The sequence below is a fragment of the Chiloscyllium plagiosum genome, chromosome 11 (assembly GCF_004010195.1).
Source record: "Chiloscyllium plagiosum isolate BGI_BamShark_2017 chromosome 11, ASM401019v2, whole genome shotgun sequence".
In the NCBI taxonomy this organism is placed as follows: Eukaryota; Metazoa; Chordata; class Chondrichthyes; order Orectolobiformes; family Hemiscylliidae; genus Chiloscyllium; species Chiloscyllium plagiosum.
The window spans coordinates 62,879,574-62,895,404 of NC_057720.1; the positions used below are offsets into that span (position 1 = coordinate 62,879,574).

The 15,831-nt window shown below is 40.2% G+C and overlaps 1 protein-coding gene across 1 annotated transcript in view; it reads left to right on the forward strand.

The window, feature by feature from the left end:
- The window catches only part of LOC122554733 (testicular spindle-associated protein SHCBP1L-like), a 74,895-nt gene that overhangs the window by 33,049 nt on the left and 26,015 nt on the right, over positions 1-15,831 (forward strand). The window contains exons 5-7 of the mRNA XM_043700111.1: positions 3,217-3,435; positions 6,156-6,261; positions 11,504-11,657. Coding sequence (XP_043556046.1) covers positions 3,217-3,435; positions 6,156-6,261; positions 11,504-11,657 — 479 coding nt within the window. The remainder of the gene's footprint in view (positions 1-3,216; positions 3,436-6,155; positions 6,262-11,503; positions 11,658-15,831) is intronic.

The window sequence follows — 15,831 nt, forward strand, 5'->3', positions numbered from 1 at the left end:
GCCCTATCTTTTCTTTCAGCTACCAACCGGATTCATTTCCCGCGCCCCCCCCCCCCCCCCCTCCATTGACCTACCAGGTTGAACCTACCACCTATATTCACCCATCATCAACTCACCATTCTGCCCCTCTCCCCACCCATAAGCATCCACCCCTCTCTTTATCTGAAACTCCTTCTACTCCCACCTCCATTCCTGAAGAAGGGTTATATCTGAAACTTTGGACTTGTCCAATTTCTGATGCTGCCTGACTTGCTGTACTTTTCTAGCCTCCTCCTTGCATTATTAAGGTGTTAGACTATAAAAGGAAAAAAAATTCTTGTTATGATTATATGTGACTGTGATGAAATCACACCTGGTATACAGTGTGTGCTCTGTGTAAATGATACACTTGCCTTTCGCAGGCTGCCATTAAAGTTCACTACATTGTTTCCTAGGTGTGAAGGGAAGCTAAATAGAATGGCCTGATGTTATCTGGAATTCATAAGAATGAACAGCAAGGGTTTGATAATGTAGATACTGGGAAGCTGATTTCCTTAGCTGGAGAGTTTAGAATTAGAACATAGAACACTACAGCACAGGAACCGCCCCTTCAGCCCAGATGTTATGCCGAACATGTCGACAAATGAAATTAATCCCTGCTGCCTGCACCTGTTCCATATTCCTACATTTCTTGCATTTTTATATACTTATTTAAAAGCCCCTTAAACACCCCTTTCGTATCTGCCTCCACCACCATCCCTGGCAGCATGTTCCAGACGCATACCACTCTCCACATAAAAAAAACCCTGCCCCTCACATGTCATTTGAACTTTCCCCCTCTCATTTTAAGTGCATGCCCTCTAGTATTAAACATTTCAACGCTAGGAAAGAGATTCTGACTGTCAACCCTACCTACGCATCTCCATTTTATTGACTTCTATCAAGTCTCTCCTCAGCTCTGCTGCTCCAGAGAAAACAACCCTAGCTTTTTTAGCCTCTCCTTAGAGCTGAATTATTTACTTTTGTGATGGAGCTGGCAATGGTTCAGATGTAGTATGGCTAAGAATCCAGTTTCTCATTTTGTAACTCCATCATTGCTGTTTGCCAAGTATAGATAGATTGTATACAGCAATTCAAATTTCAATATGCTGCATATTACCTGGATTCCACAAGCAGGTACGAAGTTGCTTGCACAAAAACTAAAGAAGCATTTAACTTGGAACATAAAGAACAAGAGTTCCTATGATATTGAGCTTAGGTTACCAAAGAACAAAAATATTACTACATATCAGAGTCATGCGTAAACCAACAGCTTCAAGTGCTAATTATACTTGTCATAGTGTAGTAAAGACCCAGAGGTACTTCCGTTGCAGAGAAATAGCCTGGCGTTCCGTGAACTATTAACATTGCAGGTGGCAATAACTTCCTTTCTCCATAATTTTTCACAAATTGGAAGTTGTCATTTTCTATCTGGAAACAACTAGAACACCATAAGCAGCCAAGAACCGAACAAAAGATTTACTGGGAATGCATCCAACAGCTGGTATCCAAAGCAAACCTTTTTTAAAAAACACAACTGTGTCCACATGCTACTCAGGTCACATTTTCATAAATGGTCCCTTGAGAGAACTTAATTTGACAGAAGCTTACAACAGAGAACGCAATTTCTTTTTAATATTGCACAACTCAAAGAAATTCAAATGTTAAATAAAGTTAAAGCATTGTAAACTAATTAAGATATACCACCAGAACCCTCCATCTCCTTAACACCACACTCCACCAATTTTCTGGCAACACAGTTGGTTCTGATATGACGTGCATTTCTTCAGCGCGAATTGGCTATGACACGATTGTTGAATTTAAACCATTATTTGTAGAATGCAAACTTTCCCTACTTGCATTGATTATAACGTGATTCCAGTCCCATTGGTTTAAATGGTGCTGCTGTTAATGCGATTTTGTGGGGTCATGTGGTAACTGAACCGTCATGTCATCAGAATAGACTGTACAGAGGAGATTTTAAAATGGCCAGCATTGTAAATCAACAAACACAGCTTCTGGGTTAAGAACTGTCAGTAAGTGCAAAACAAGAAATTTATTAAATCACTCAAGAATGCAACTTTGAAATCTTCTGCTGGATTTCCTCAAGGTTCAGGCACTAGTAGTTTTATTTTCACTCGATCATTTCTAAATCTAGGGACCCAAATTTCAGGATCAAGGGTTCAATATTCAGATGAGACAAATCTTCTCACCAGTGGTTGTGAATATTCAGACTTCTCAAGCCCAGAAATCTGTGGGTGCTCAGTTCTTAAGTTTCAAGATAGATCACACTGGCATTGTGTCAACTATTTCAGAAGATCAGGGAGACCATAGTAGAGTCATAGAGATGTACAACATGGAAACAGACCCTTTGGTCCAACCTGTCCATGCCGACCAGATATCCCAACCCAATCTAGTCCCACCTGCCAGCATCCGCCCCATATCCCTCCAAACCCTTCCTATTCATAAACCTATCCAAATGCTTCTTAAATGTTGCAATTGTACCAGCCTCCACCACTTCCTCTGGCAGCTCATTCCAAACACATACCACCCTCTGCGTGAAAATGTTGCCCCTTAGATCTCTTTTATATCTTTCCCCTCTCACCCTAAACCTATGCCCCCTCTAGTTCTGGACTCCCTGAACCCAAGAAAAAGACTTTGTCTATTTACCCTATCCGTGGCCCTCATGATTTTGTAAACCTCTACAAGGTCACTCCTCAACCTCCAACGCTCCAGGGAAAACAGCCCCAGCTTGTTCAGCCTCTCCCTATAGCTCAAATCTTCCAAACCTGCAACATCCTTGTAAATCTTTTCTGAACCCTTTCAAGTTTCACAACATCTTTCCGATAGGCAGGAGACCAGAATTGCATGCAATATTCCAACAGTGGCCTAACCAATGTCATGTACAGCTGCAATATGACCTCCCAACTCCTACTCAATACTCTGACCAATAAAAGAAAGCATACCAAACGTCGTCTTCACTATCCTATCTACCTGCGACTCCACTTTCAAGGAGATGTGAACCTGCATTCCAAGGTCTCTTTGTTCAGCTCTAGGACCTAGAACTGAGGTAGACGTTTATTTAATATTTAGCAGTTAGGAGGAACTTTTCATAATTAAGAAGCAAACTTTACCAACTATTCTTATACTGCAATAATCTTTTTATATTCACTTCTACATGTTTTTAATAATTCTCAGATTTTATGATATTCAAGATGGAACAATACCAGGCCCTATAGGTCAGCGTTTCAAAAGAACATTGGAAAAGTATAGAAACAAACGTGTGGAGCTTATTGAGTACCAAAGCAATATAAGAGAGGACCCATCAGCAGCCGAAGCAGTGGAATGTTGGAAAAAATATTATGAAATTTTAATGATTTGTGGACTACTAAAAATCTGGGAAGATTTGCGTCTTAGGTAACAGCATCAAAGTGGATCTTCATTATGTTAAATTTAATGCAAAGTTATATCATGCAAATATTTATTTCATTTAATGTTTTTTTCTTCCTGAAGCTTTTCAGTACTTTTAGTACATTTAGCCACCTGAATTGATTGAAATCAAATTATCTATATTATATAAGATATCACAAACAGCTCTCAAAGTATTTACAAGCAACAAATTCAAGTGTATTGACAAGCAACAAATTCACATTATCTGATTGCAATTCTACGACAGTTATACACTTGAATTTGTTGCTTATAAATAACTTGACAGCTGTTTGGGATATCCTATAGATTATATTGCATTCTTTGTTTGGAATTTACCTCTTCCTGACAGCATGAACCAGAAAACTAATCATGTAGGATATTTGAATCATCAACTTTGTTCTTCAAATCTGTTTCCTGTGAGTATTTCACTCACTTTGAAATATTATTCTGCACGGATATAAGCAATACTCACTTAAATTTTTTTCCATATCTGTACTTTTAAGGTGTTTTTACGCCAGTTTGTCATTAATTTCAATCTGTTCTGAACATTCCGAATTTGGTTGAAAGCCCAGATATTCATTAGAGTACTGAAATAGCCAAGTTCCAGAGAAAATATAGCATTTTTAAAAAAAAAAACCATTATTGGAATGTATGTGTTACTGGCTAGGTAGCACTTCTTACCTGTCCCTAATGGTTGTGTGTCTGGAGCTGGCCAGATGAGGTAAGAGTGAACTAGATTGATTTTTACAACAATCTATAGTGTTGCATGGTCACTATTAAACTAGCTTATAATACAAAATTTTCATTGTTTTCACATGGTGGAATTTGAATAGATATCCCCAGAGCATTAGCATGGGATTCTGGAGTTGTAGTCCAGTGGCAGTACCACTACATGACTGCCTGATGGATGACTCTCTGATCTCTTATGTCAATTCATGATGTTTGTTTATACAAGATAAAGATTCCAATATGAAGAGTTTCTGCTGTGTGTTGCTTTTAAAGGGTCTAGGTGATTAACATTTTTTATTGATCTGTTTGACAAGAATTTTTATTTTAAGGAAATGTAATGTTATGATTGACGTTTTGCGAAAGATATTTTAATGCATACTATTGTATGGGGCTGCATTGCTAGAGATGATGGGCATAAGGCCATAAGAAATAGGAACAGAAGTAGGCAGTTTGGCCCCTCAAGCCTACTCTGCCATTCAATATGGGTTCATGGCTGATTCAAAACTCCTCATGTCTACTTGCCTGCCTGCCTTTACCCCATAAGCTTAGATTCCCCTACAGATCATGAATCTATCTATCTCAGCCTTAAATATACACAAGTACCCTATCCCAGAGCTCTCTGTGGCAAGGAGTTCCAAAGGCTTTCAACCCTTTGAGAGAAGAAATTTCTCCTTATCTCACTTTTAAATTGGAACCCCTTAATTCTGAGACGATGCCTTCTGGTCCGAGCCACTCCATGAGGGGAAATATCCTCTCAGCATTTACCCTATCTAGCCTCTTAAGAATTATATGTTTCAAAGCAATCACATGTCATGGGTGACACCTTTTGAACTTAGTTTGGATGACGGACCCTTTGAAAAGCTATGGTTCAAGATATCTGAGTCCTTTAAAAGTTCAGTCTCCACTATGGAGCTGGCCAGATCAGGAATGCAGAATGCGGTTTGTAACCTAAGCTAGCTTACATCCTTAAATAGCGCTGATGTAAATCTGAAACTCCACAAATGAGGTCTGCAATCCAGAATGAGGTCCTAGTCACCATTTTCATGTGTCCATGAAAATCCAGTGATATACTTTGCAATTTTCAGTAGGTTTTTTTGTTTACGCAGTTGAGAATAAACATTTCCTTGAGTAACATTATAATTTCTTCCCTTTCTATTGGACTCATGTTTACTTTCATGAATTGTTTCCTTTTTTACTACTAGCAAAAGTTAAATCCTCTGTTTTAAATTTCTTGCTAATTTATTCTTTAGTTAATTTTCTAACCCGATCTTGTCATCCTTTGGTGATTTTAAAAATTCTCAATTCTCAGATTTTGTGGGAATATTGTTAGGAGAAAGTGAGGACTGCAGATGCTGGAGATCAGAGCTGAAAATGTGTTGCTGGAAAAGCGCAGCATGTCAGGCAGCATCCAAGGAGCAGGAGAATCGACGTTTCGGGCATGAGCCCTTCTTCAGGAAAAGAAGGACTAGACACAATAGACACAAAAGTGGGGAACTAATGCTAAAATTATGTACAGCCTTGGCAAAACTTCAGTTGGAGTACTGCACACAGGTTTAGTCTCCACACTACAAAAATGATATTGAGAAACTAAAGAAGGTGTAAAAAGAGAGCAACAAGAACGTTACCATTTGCAAGGATGCTGCTATCAAGAAGGATTAAACATCATGGAATTCTTTCCTGAAGAAGGGCTCATGCCCGAAGCATCGAATCTCCTGCTCCTTGGATGCTGCCTGACCTGCTGTGCTTTTCCAGCAACACATTTTCAGCTGGGAATATTATTAGTTTATTTTAATCTGACACTCTGTTTAATTTTCCTAATTGGCCATTGCAGTACTGCATTTCCAGTAAAGATTTTATTCATCAAGCGAATGTATATTTATTGAGAATGATGAAGTAATTTTAAAAAATATTTGCCATTGCTCACCTACTGTTATATCTTGAATTCAGTTCTTTATGTTCATTATTTTCGTCAATGACAGAGCACATGGACCGTTTTTTCCACGAATATTGAGGCGTAGAAAAGGACAACGCTCTTCTGGAAAAATTGTAACACACATTGTGGCAAAAATGTTAACAGCTGACATGGTGAGTTATTCCAGTGAGTTTTATTAAGTTAACTGTTCAAATATATCTGTCCATCACTTTATTGTAATAGCTGTCCTGATTAATGTGTATTAGTAATAATACACTTATGTTATTGTCAAAAGCAAAAATTAAAATTACTTTTGGAGATATCTTAAAGGCTTTATTATTCTTTATACCATTCTCTGTCAAACTAAGTCATACAGGACAAGCAGCTCCAAGGTTTAATCCTATTCCATAACAGGGCCAGTTAATCCTTGCAAAGTAAGAACCTAAATCATGTAGAAGAAAACATCAGGGAATTCAAACAAAAAAATCACTGAAAGTAATTTCACATGTTGATAAGGTCACTAGGAGTGCAAACACAGTGATAATAAGTTTGGAGCAATAGACACAAAAGTGGGGAACTAATGCTAAAATTATATACAGCCTTGGCAAAACTTCAGTTGGAGTACTGCACAGGTTTAGTCTCCACACTACAAAAATGATATTGAGAAACTAAAGAAGGTGTAAAAAGAGAGCAACAAGAACGTTACCATTTGCAAGGATGCTGCTATCATGAAGGATTAAACATCATGGAATTCTTTTCTCTGAAGGGACATCCCACATCAAACCTCTCACTCCAGGCTACCGAGTGAACACCTGCATCCTTCCCCTGATATCTTTGGAAGCACCACGTATCCACAAATTTTCTTCCTCTCCCTATCCTTAATTTGCAGGGATGAAAGTCACTCAGTTTTAGCTTCTTCCCTTTTTCTGCAGATCCACCATAGAAAAAGTGCAGCACAGTAGGAAAAAAAAGTGTATAATAATAATGGTGATGATCCGAATGACAAGGACCAAAATTCACAGTTGCTTAATATTGTGGTCTTTCAAGTCAACAGCATATGTCAGGACTACAACCGTCCCTTTTATAGCACTATACCAGGAACAGCCAAGGAGTAAGAATACATGAGGCAACGCCCACCTTAATACCATGACCTTTCTATACAAGGAGCCAATGACGTCGTATCACTGTGCCTTAAAATGGCTTCAGAGCTTGATTTAATGCAATAGGAAGTTGGGTGTTCAATTTATAGATGGTGCTCCCAGCCAAGATTTTTTAGCAGAAAATTTCTATGCACTTTTTACACCATACATACCATAGAAGTGGGGAGGAGCGTCAAGTCAGGTTTTTCCAAACAATTTTTAACAATTTAGTTTTGTGCAGTTTTGAAGTTAAGTAAACATAGAACAATACACACAGAACAGGCCCTTCGGCCCTCAATGTTGCATCGACCTGTGAACTAATCTAAGCTCATCACCCTACACTATCCCATCATCATCCATATGCTTATCCAAGGATTGTTTAAGTGCCGCTAATGTGGCTGAATTCACTACATTGGCAGACAGGGCATTCTACGCCTTTAACACTCTGAGTAAAGAACTTGCCTCTGACATCTATTTTAAATCTATCACCTCTCAATTTGCAGCTATGCCCCCTCGTGCAAGCAAACATCATCATCCTAGGAAAAAGACTCTCACTGTCCACCCTATTAAATCCTCTGATCATCTTGTATGTCTCTATTCAACCCCCTCTTAGCCTTCTTCTCTGCAATGAGAACAGATCCAAGTCTTGCAGCCTTTCCTCATAAGACCTTCGCTCCAGACCAGGCAACATCCTGGTAAATCTCCTCTGCACCTTTTCCAATGCTTCCACATCCTTCCTGTAATAGGGCGATCAGAGCTGCACACAATACTCCAAGAGAGACCTCAATATTAAGCAACTGTGAATTTTGGTCCTTGTCATTCGGATCATCACCATTATTTGTACAGTTACAGCATGATATCATGCTTTGGAACTCAATCCCTCTACCAATGAAACCTAACACAGTGTATGCCTTCTTAACAGCGCTATCAACTTGGGTGAGAAAGTGAGGTCTGCAGATGCTGGAGATCAGAGCTGAAAATGTGTTGCTGGAAAAGCACAGCAGGTCAGGCAGCATCCAAGGAACAGGAGAATCGACGTTTCGGGCATTAGCCCTTCTTCAGGAATGAGGAAAGTGTGTCCAGCAGGCTCAGAAACTGGAGAAATTTGAGTTCATCCCTTGTGGTTGGAGGGTTCCCAGGCAGAAGATGAGGCGCTCTTCCTCCAACTGTCGTGTTGCCATGGTCTGGCGATGGAGGAGTCCAAGGACCTGCATGTCCTTGGTGGAGTGGGAGGGTGAATTAAAGTGTTGGGCTACGGGGTGGTTGGGTTGGTTGTTCCGGGTGTCCCAGAGGTGTTCTCTGAAACGTTCCGCAAGTAGGCGGCCTGTCTCCCCAATATAGAGGAGGCCACATCGGGTGCAGCGGATGCAATAGATGATGTGTGTGGAGGTGCAGGTGAATTTGTGACGGATATGGAAGTGTCCCTTAGGGCCTTGGAGGCTGGGACACCCGGACCAACCAACCCAACCACCCCGTAGCCCAACACTTTAACTCCCTCTCCCACACCACCAAGGACATGCAGGTCCTTGGACTCCTCCTTCGCCAGACCATGGCAACACAACGGTTGGAGGAAGAGCACCTCATCTTCTGCCTGGGAACCCTCCAACCACAAGGGATGAACTCAGATTTTTCCAGTTTCTTAGCCTGCTAGACACACTTTCCTCATTCCTGAAGAAGGGCTTATGTCCGAAATGTTGATTCTCCTGTTCCTTGGATGCTGCCTGACCTGCTGCGCTTTTCCAGCAACACATTTTCAGCTATCAACTTCGGTGGCAACTTTCAGAGATCTGTGTACATGGACTCCAGAATCCCTCTGCACAATCACACTACCAAGAATCTTTCCACTGACCCAGTATTCTGCCTTCCTGTTTTCTTACCAAAGTGAATCACCTTACATTTATCTGAATTGAACTCCATTTGCATCCTCTCAGCTCAATTCTGCAGTTTATCCAAGTCCCCCTGCAACATTCTTCCACACTGTCCACCACTCCACCAACTTTAGTATCATCTATAAACTTACTAACCCATCCACCTATGCATGCATCCAAGTCATTTATAAAAATGAGAAACAGCAATGGTCCCAAAACAGATCCTTGTGGCACGCCAATAGTAACCGGACTCCAGGCTGAATATTTTCCATCAACCAGCACTCATTGCCTTCTTACAGAAAGCCAATTTCTATTCCAAATTGACCAATCACCTTCAATCCGATGCTTCCATATTTTCTCCAATAGCCTACCATCTGTAACCTTATCAAAGGCTTTACTGAAGTCCATGTACACCACATCAACTGCCCTACCTTCATCCACATGCTTGGTCACCTTCTCAAAAAACTCATGAGGTTTGAGAGACATGACCTGCCCTTGACAAATCCATATTCACAATTTCCAATCAAATTGGTGCTTGCTAGATGATTATAAATCCTATCCCTTATAATCCTTTCCAGAACTTTTCCTACAACAGACATAGAGCTCACTGGTCTATAATTAACTGGGTCATCTCTACTGCCCTTCTTGATCAAGGGCACAACATTTGCAGTTCTCCAGTCCTCTGGTACTAAACCTGTAGACAATGACGACTCAGAGATCAAGGCCAAATGCTGTGCCATCTCCTCCCTAGATTCCCAGGGAATTCTTGGAAAAATCCCATCCAGCTCAGGGGACTTACCTACTTTCACACCTTCTAGAATTGATAACACCTCCTCTTTACTAATCTCAATTGTTTCAAGTCTAATAACCCCTATCTCAATCTTCTCCTCTACAATATTCTCCTTTTCCTGAGTGAAAACAGATGAGAAATATTTGTTTAGCACCTTTCCGATCTCCACAGGATTCACACACAACTTCCTACTTCTGTCTTTGACAGGCCGTATTCCTACCCTAGTCATCCTTTTATTCCTCACATACCGAGAAAGCTTTAGGATTCTCTTTCATTCCACCTGCTAAAGACTGCTCATGTCCCCTCCTTGCTCTTCTTAACTCTCTCTTTAATTCCTTCCTAGTTGCTGTGTAACTCTCCATTGCCTCATCTGAACCAACTTGCCTCATCAACACATAAGCCTCCTTCTTCCGCTTAACAAGAGATACAATTTCTTTAGTAAACCATGGCTCCCTTACCTTATCACTTCCTCCCTGCCTAACAGGGACATACCTATCAAAGACACACAATATCTGTTCCTTCAACCAGCTGCACATTTCAATTGTCCCCATCCCCTTCATTTTGCTGCCCCATTCCATGCCTCCTAAGTGTTGCTTAATCACATTATATTTGCTCTTTCCCCATCTATACTTCTTGCCCTGTGGCATGTACCTATCCCTTTCCATCGCTAAACTAAACATAACCAAATTATGGTCACTCGCTCCAAAGTGCTCACCTATCACTAAATCAAACACCTGGCCTGGTTCATTACCAAGTACCAGATCCAGTGTAGCCTCCTCTCTTGTCAGCCCTTCGACATAATGTGTCAGGAAACCCTCCTGCACACATTGGACAAAAACTGACCCATCCAATGTACTAGAGTTTCATGCTGCAAGCTCACCTACCTTTTTCTGGATATTCCTGATGTTGAAGTAGACACACTTGAAGCCAGCTCGCTGTCTGTCAGCACACTCCTGTCACCGTGAAATACTGTCCATGTCCTCCCTATTCTCATCCTCCTATGTACTGGAAGTAAAACACAAGTTCCCATCCCCCTGCTGAGCTAGTTGAAACACCCAAATCATTGAGCTGTTTAACCATAGTTGAAGTATGCTAGCTCTGGAGGGGTGAAAATCTGCAGTGTTGTATTGTTTTCAGAAAGCATAATTGTCTGGATCTGATTCAGTACGATCAGTGTTTCAATACCACTCTTAGGTAAAAGTTTCCAAAACTGACAATGTTTAATATCACTTTAATTTGCACAAATAAAGCATGGCAAAGGCATGGAACGAGATTATAACATGAATGAGAGTGCAGAAAGTAACCTATCAGCATTATAAGTGTTTTTAGAGAAAGTCCATTTGATACCATATCCTATTTATTTTTGAGGCTGATTGTCAATGTGGGAAGGTTGTGAACACCAAAACAGAAAATCCAGTTTTTTTTTACCATTCATTCCTCACGCACATAGACTGCTTTTCACTTGAATTGTAGAATGCATGGAATATGTTTTCATTTAATAACTTACTTTTCCTAAATATGGGCGTGAGAATGTCAAGATATTTATCACAGAGGAGCACCATCTTTCTGTTTGAATGCAATTATTTATTTGGGCTACAGTTATACTTGCTTTCTGCAGATTAAGGATTTCTCTGCTAATACACTAATTCAGCAACATGACAACTTAGATGCATCCTTAGACAGTTGCTTCAGTGGAGACACAGTGGTAATTTTTCCAGGAGAATATCATGCCTCAGGATTTGGAATGTTAACAGATGATATCGTTATTAGAGGTAAGTTGTGAAACAATATGTTTATATGCCACCATTATGATCTTTTCTTAACTGCAACTGAAAGTTGATAAATATGGAAGAATATTAGGGGGAATCCCTGAGAAATTTCAACATCTGTGTAGATGTTTTCTACTGTAATTAGTATGGTCCTTCGTTATATTCCCGTTCTAATGTTGGTTCATTTGAATTTTTGGACAGTAATCCCCTTCAGTTAATGCTTCCCCTTCAGCCAATGCAAAACCTCAGTTAAGTAAAAACAAACAATAGTGAGATTGCCAGTTCACTTGTGGAAAGTTCTTAATTGCTACCATAATCCAGATAATTTGTCACTGAGATGGCAACCACTGTTAACGATAGATCTTAGATGTTTAAATAATTAGGCACTGTCAGAATTATTCTTGAGTTATCAGATAAGTACTCATAGTGTTCATATATGTTCGTATTTTAATAAATTTTATTTTAACACAAACATTAACTCATTTAAATTAAATATTCTGACATATTTGCTGAAATAATGAAGGATTGTCTGGCCATTTAAGAAACGGAGGAATGAAAATTGCACTTTCTTACTTCATTGCCCTACATTTATTGCACTAAATTATTTCCCAACCACTTGATTACTGAATTCTATTCATCTTGTTCTTAGACGTGAATCTGTTTGTTCCAGTTGATCTAACAAAATAAAACACACCACTTAGACACAATAGGAAGAACTTATTCTTGACATTATTTTCTTTTGATTCCTATTTTTCTAAATTTCAGACGTTCAATTTAAATAAAATATACTCTGTGAGTTATAGGGATTACTAAAAGGGCAAAGCGCTGTTATACTAGGACTTGAATTTTACCGATTCAGTTGTGTTGACAAATTGACAACAGGTCAACATGTCTCAACAGGCAAGCATGGCTGGCAGTGGCAGATGTCACAAGCAGTCAAGGGATCATTGCAGGAAAATGGATCTAGCGCAGGAAGAAATTTAATTATGGTCAGGAAAAATGAGTGATGTTTTAGAGTTGAAAACTCTGAAAACCTTTAATTAAAAGGCATCCATCAGTTGTGAGGCCAGGTGGTAAATCCACGTATGATACAACATCAGATACCAGTGTCCACATTCAGGCTTCCACTACTCATGCACCCTATCCCCATGCTTAGCTCTGAGTGAATGTTGCATTGACATGATGCAACTTTCAAAACTCGCTAATGATGAATGTCAATTCACCTTATCATGTGGCAGTACAGTATTGCGCATTTAAATTATCTATGCAACATAGTTGCACCATGAGGCAGAAGTGACGTTGCCCATGTCTATACTTAAAAACAAATGTGCTCAGAATGTCAGGGAATGCCAGTACACCAGAGGTGGAATGCCTTTCATTGTCATTACATTAGTGGAACTGGAGGCCATAAAGATTGGATGGGTCAAACAGAGCAACCTGTCGCTGAAGGCAAGATAGGTGTAAATGCTGGAGAGAGTGAGTAAAACTTTTGGTTGTGTCCAACATTCCCAAGATGATAGCAAAATACTACATATGCTGGAAACTTAAATACAGAACCCTAGAAACACACATCAGATTGGCAGCAGCCATGAAGAGAGAAATACATTTAATTTTCAAGCTAAGGATTGTCCTGTTCTTGAAAATTCCCAAACCAAAACCGCAGAACTGGTCCGTAACATTTTTAATCTCTCATAAATGTTTAATGATAGACTTGAGTATGTTGAGCACTACCGATGCCTTGGTTGCCGCCTCTCTTAAAAGATCAATATTGACAGTGTCACTTCAGACTTGTACAAACTATGCTCCAAGTGTTTGACAACAGATGTCCACATCTCAACAAAAACTTGTTGTGTAGAGAAATTGTCGCCAGACTCCTGCACTGCAGTGAGCCCTGGACAGTGTATTAGCAACACATAACATTGCGAGAAAAATATTACCAGCAGTGCCTCCACTGTATTCTCCATGTTCAGTGGGAGACTGTGCAACTAACATTAGTCTCCTTCTTGAAGCCAGCTGTATAATCATTCAGGCAAAATTCCTGAAAAGTCAACTATGCTGGATTGGAATTGTGTCTGAGTGGCTAAAAAGAATCTCCCCGGCCAGTGACTGCTTTCTCTACTCTTAAGTGCCTCGTATTCCAGGGAGAACAAAGCAAACACTACAAAGGTATTCCGATTCTTTATTTAAAAAGCAACAGCATTGACATTACAATAGCAATATATAGGTTTTAGGAGCACGTTTAGGCCCTTTGGCTGTTTAAGTCATTCAGTAAGGTGGCGGTTGACCTGGCTGTACGCTCGACTCTACTTCCTGCCTGAACCCTTGACAACCCTTGACACAACCCACAACCCTTGACACATCTGTCAAAAATTTATCTAGCTCAAACTTGAATGCAATAAAAGACCTTTACCTTTCATTGTCATTACACCAGTGAGTTTCTGAGAATGATCATTCTACACTCAAATTAATCCTTTGAACAAAATGGGGGTGAATTTTCCCATTCTTCAACAATGTTTTCTTATCCGAGGTTCATGGGTTTGCTTTGCCATGGCTATTGGTGACTCTTGTGCTTTGTTCTGCTCTTCATCTCATTAAATATGTAATCTAGGAATTCATTTTTTCACTGTGATCCTGGACTGTTATTCTGAAGAAGTGACCAAGAAAGGCAAATTGGCTTCTCACTTTGCCGACAGGTAACATGGAGATGCTTGTGGAGAGTGGGAAAAGGCAATACATTTTCACGCTGATTGGCAAAGATGGCCACGTCACTAGACTCAAACAGCCTGTAAGCCTGTACAAAAATAGCGGCTGAGTGGAGTGTCCTCAGTGAAACAGTCCAGGAAGGATAATGATCTCTGTGTTCCACAAGGGTAAGTGCCACCACTTTTTCGCTGCTACCTCACAATCGCAAGGCCACCACACACTCTAAACCTATCACTGCATGCACTTCTTGTTGAGGTTTATGGAAGGCATTATGCCCACTCAACAGCTCTTCACACACATCATTCTTGCAAACTAACTACTCTTTTATTTTCCTCAGCACTTGCTGCTAACTCACTGGAGTTAACTCTGTATTTATTCTGACCCTGCATTACCACTAAGAGCTTTCCTATCTACTTTCATCACACTCAGTCCCTCCTTTTGTATCAATGCAAAAAGAAATGTCTCACAATGGAGTGGAGACCATGAAGACCAGCAGGTACAATGACTCAGCCCATACGAATCCTCAGTCCAAAAGATGTTGGATTTCACCAGGGAAAAATGCAACAGCTTGTGGAGACACAAACACTTCCATTGACAACAACAAGTTCAGATGTGCTGTGCTGTGTCAGCCTCTGACTACTACTACCACTAAGCTATTCTTAACTTGCTCAAATTGCAATCCCTCTTTCCCAACTAACTAATTTTACTCTATGCAAGCACCAACAGCACCCCATGAATCTCTGTCCACAAAAGGACAGTGCCAGAGATCTGAAGATGAAATCACTCAACCTTCATAGGATGTACAAAGTTAAAAATCACACAATACCAGGTTATAGTCCAACATGTTTAATTGGAAGCACACTAGCTTTCGGAGCGACGCTCCTTCATCAGGTGATTGTCGCCTGATGACAATCACCTGATGAAGGTGCGTCGCTCTGAAAGCTAGTGTGCTTCCAATTAAACCTGTTGGACTATAACCTGGTGTTGTGTGATTTTCAACTTTGTACACCCCAGTCCAACACCGGCATCTCCAATTCATAGGATGTACCAGTAAGCCTTTCACCTGCAACTCCCCTATCAATTCTAAAACATTCACAGCAGGTCTGGGCCCTCGAGGCCCAAACAACCCTAGAGACAACTGCCCAAATCTTCTATACCGACAGATACAGAGAATGGTCCGTGCACCTCAGCTGTGAATATTGGTATTGCTCTTTGATATATTGGAGGGATGGGAAGAAAATAACTTACTGAGAGTACATAGGTAGTACAGGTGACACCACATTGTAAAGTTTCTTGCACTTTATACTTGTATATGCACTTACACTCTCGAAGTGTCTGTTCTCATGTTTTTTTTCACTCTTGAATCTGGTGAAATTGCACCTGTTTGAGAAATGAGTATCCTCTTTCGACATCTCAAAGAGGAAAGAAATTGTGATGTCCAGGCTCATCTCTTGACAAGCAACTGACTCCTTTG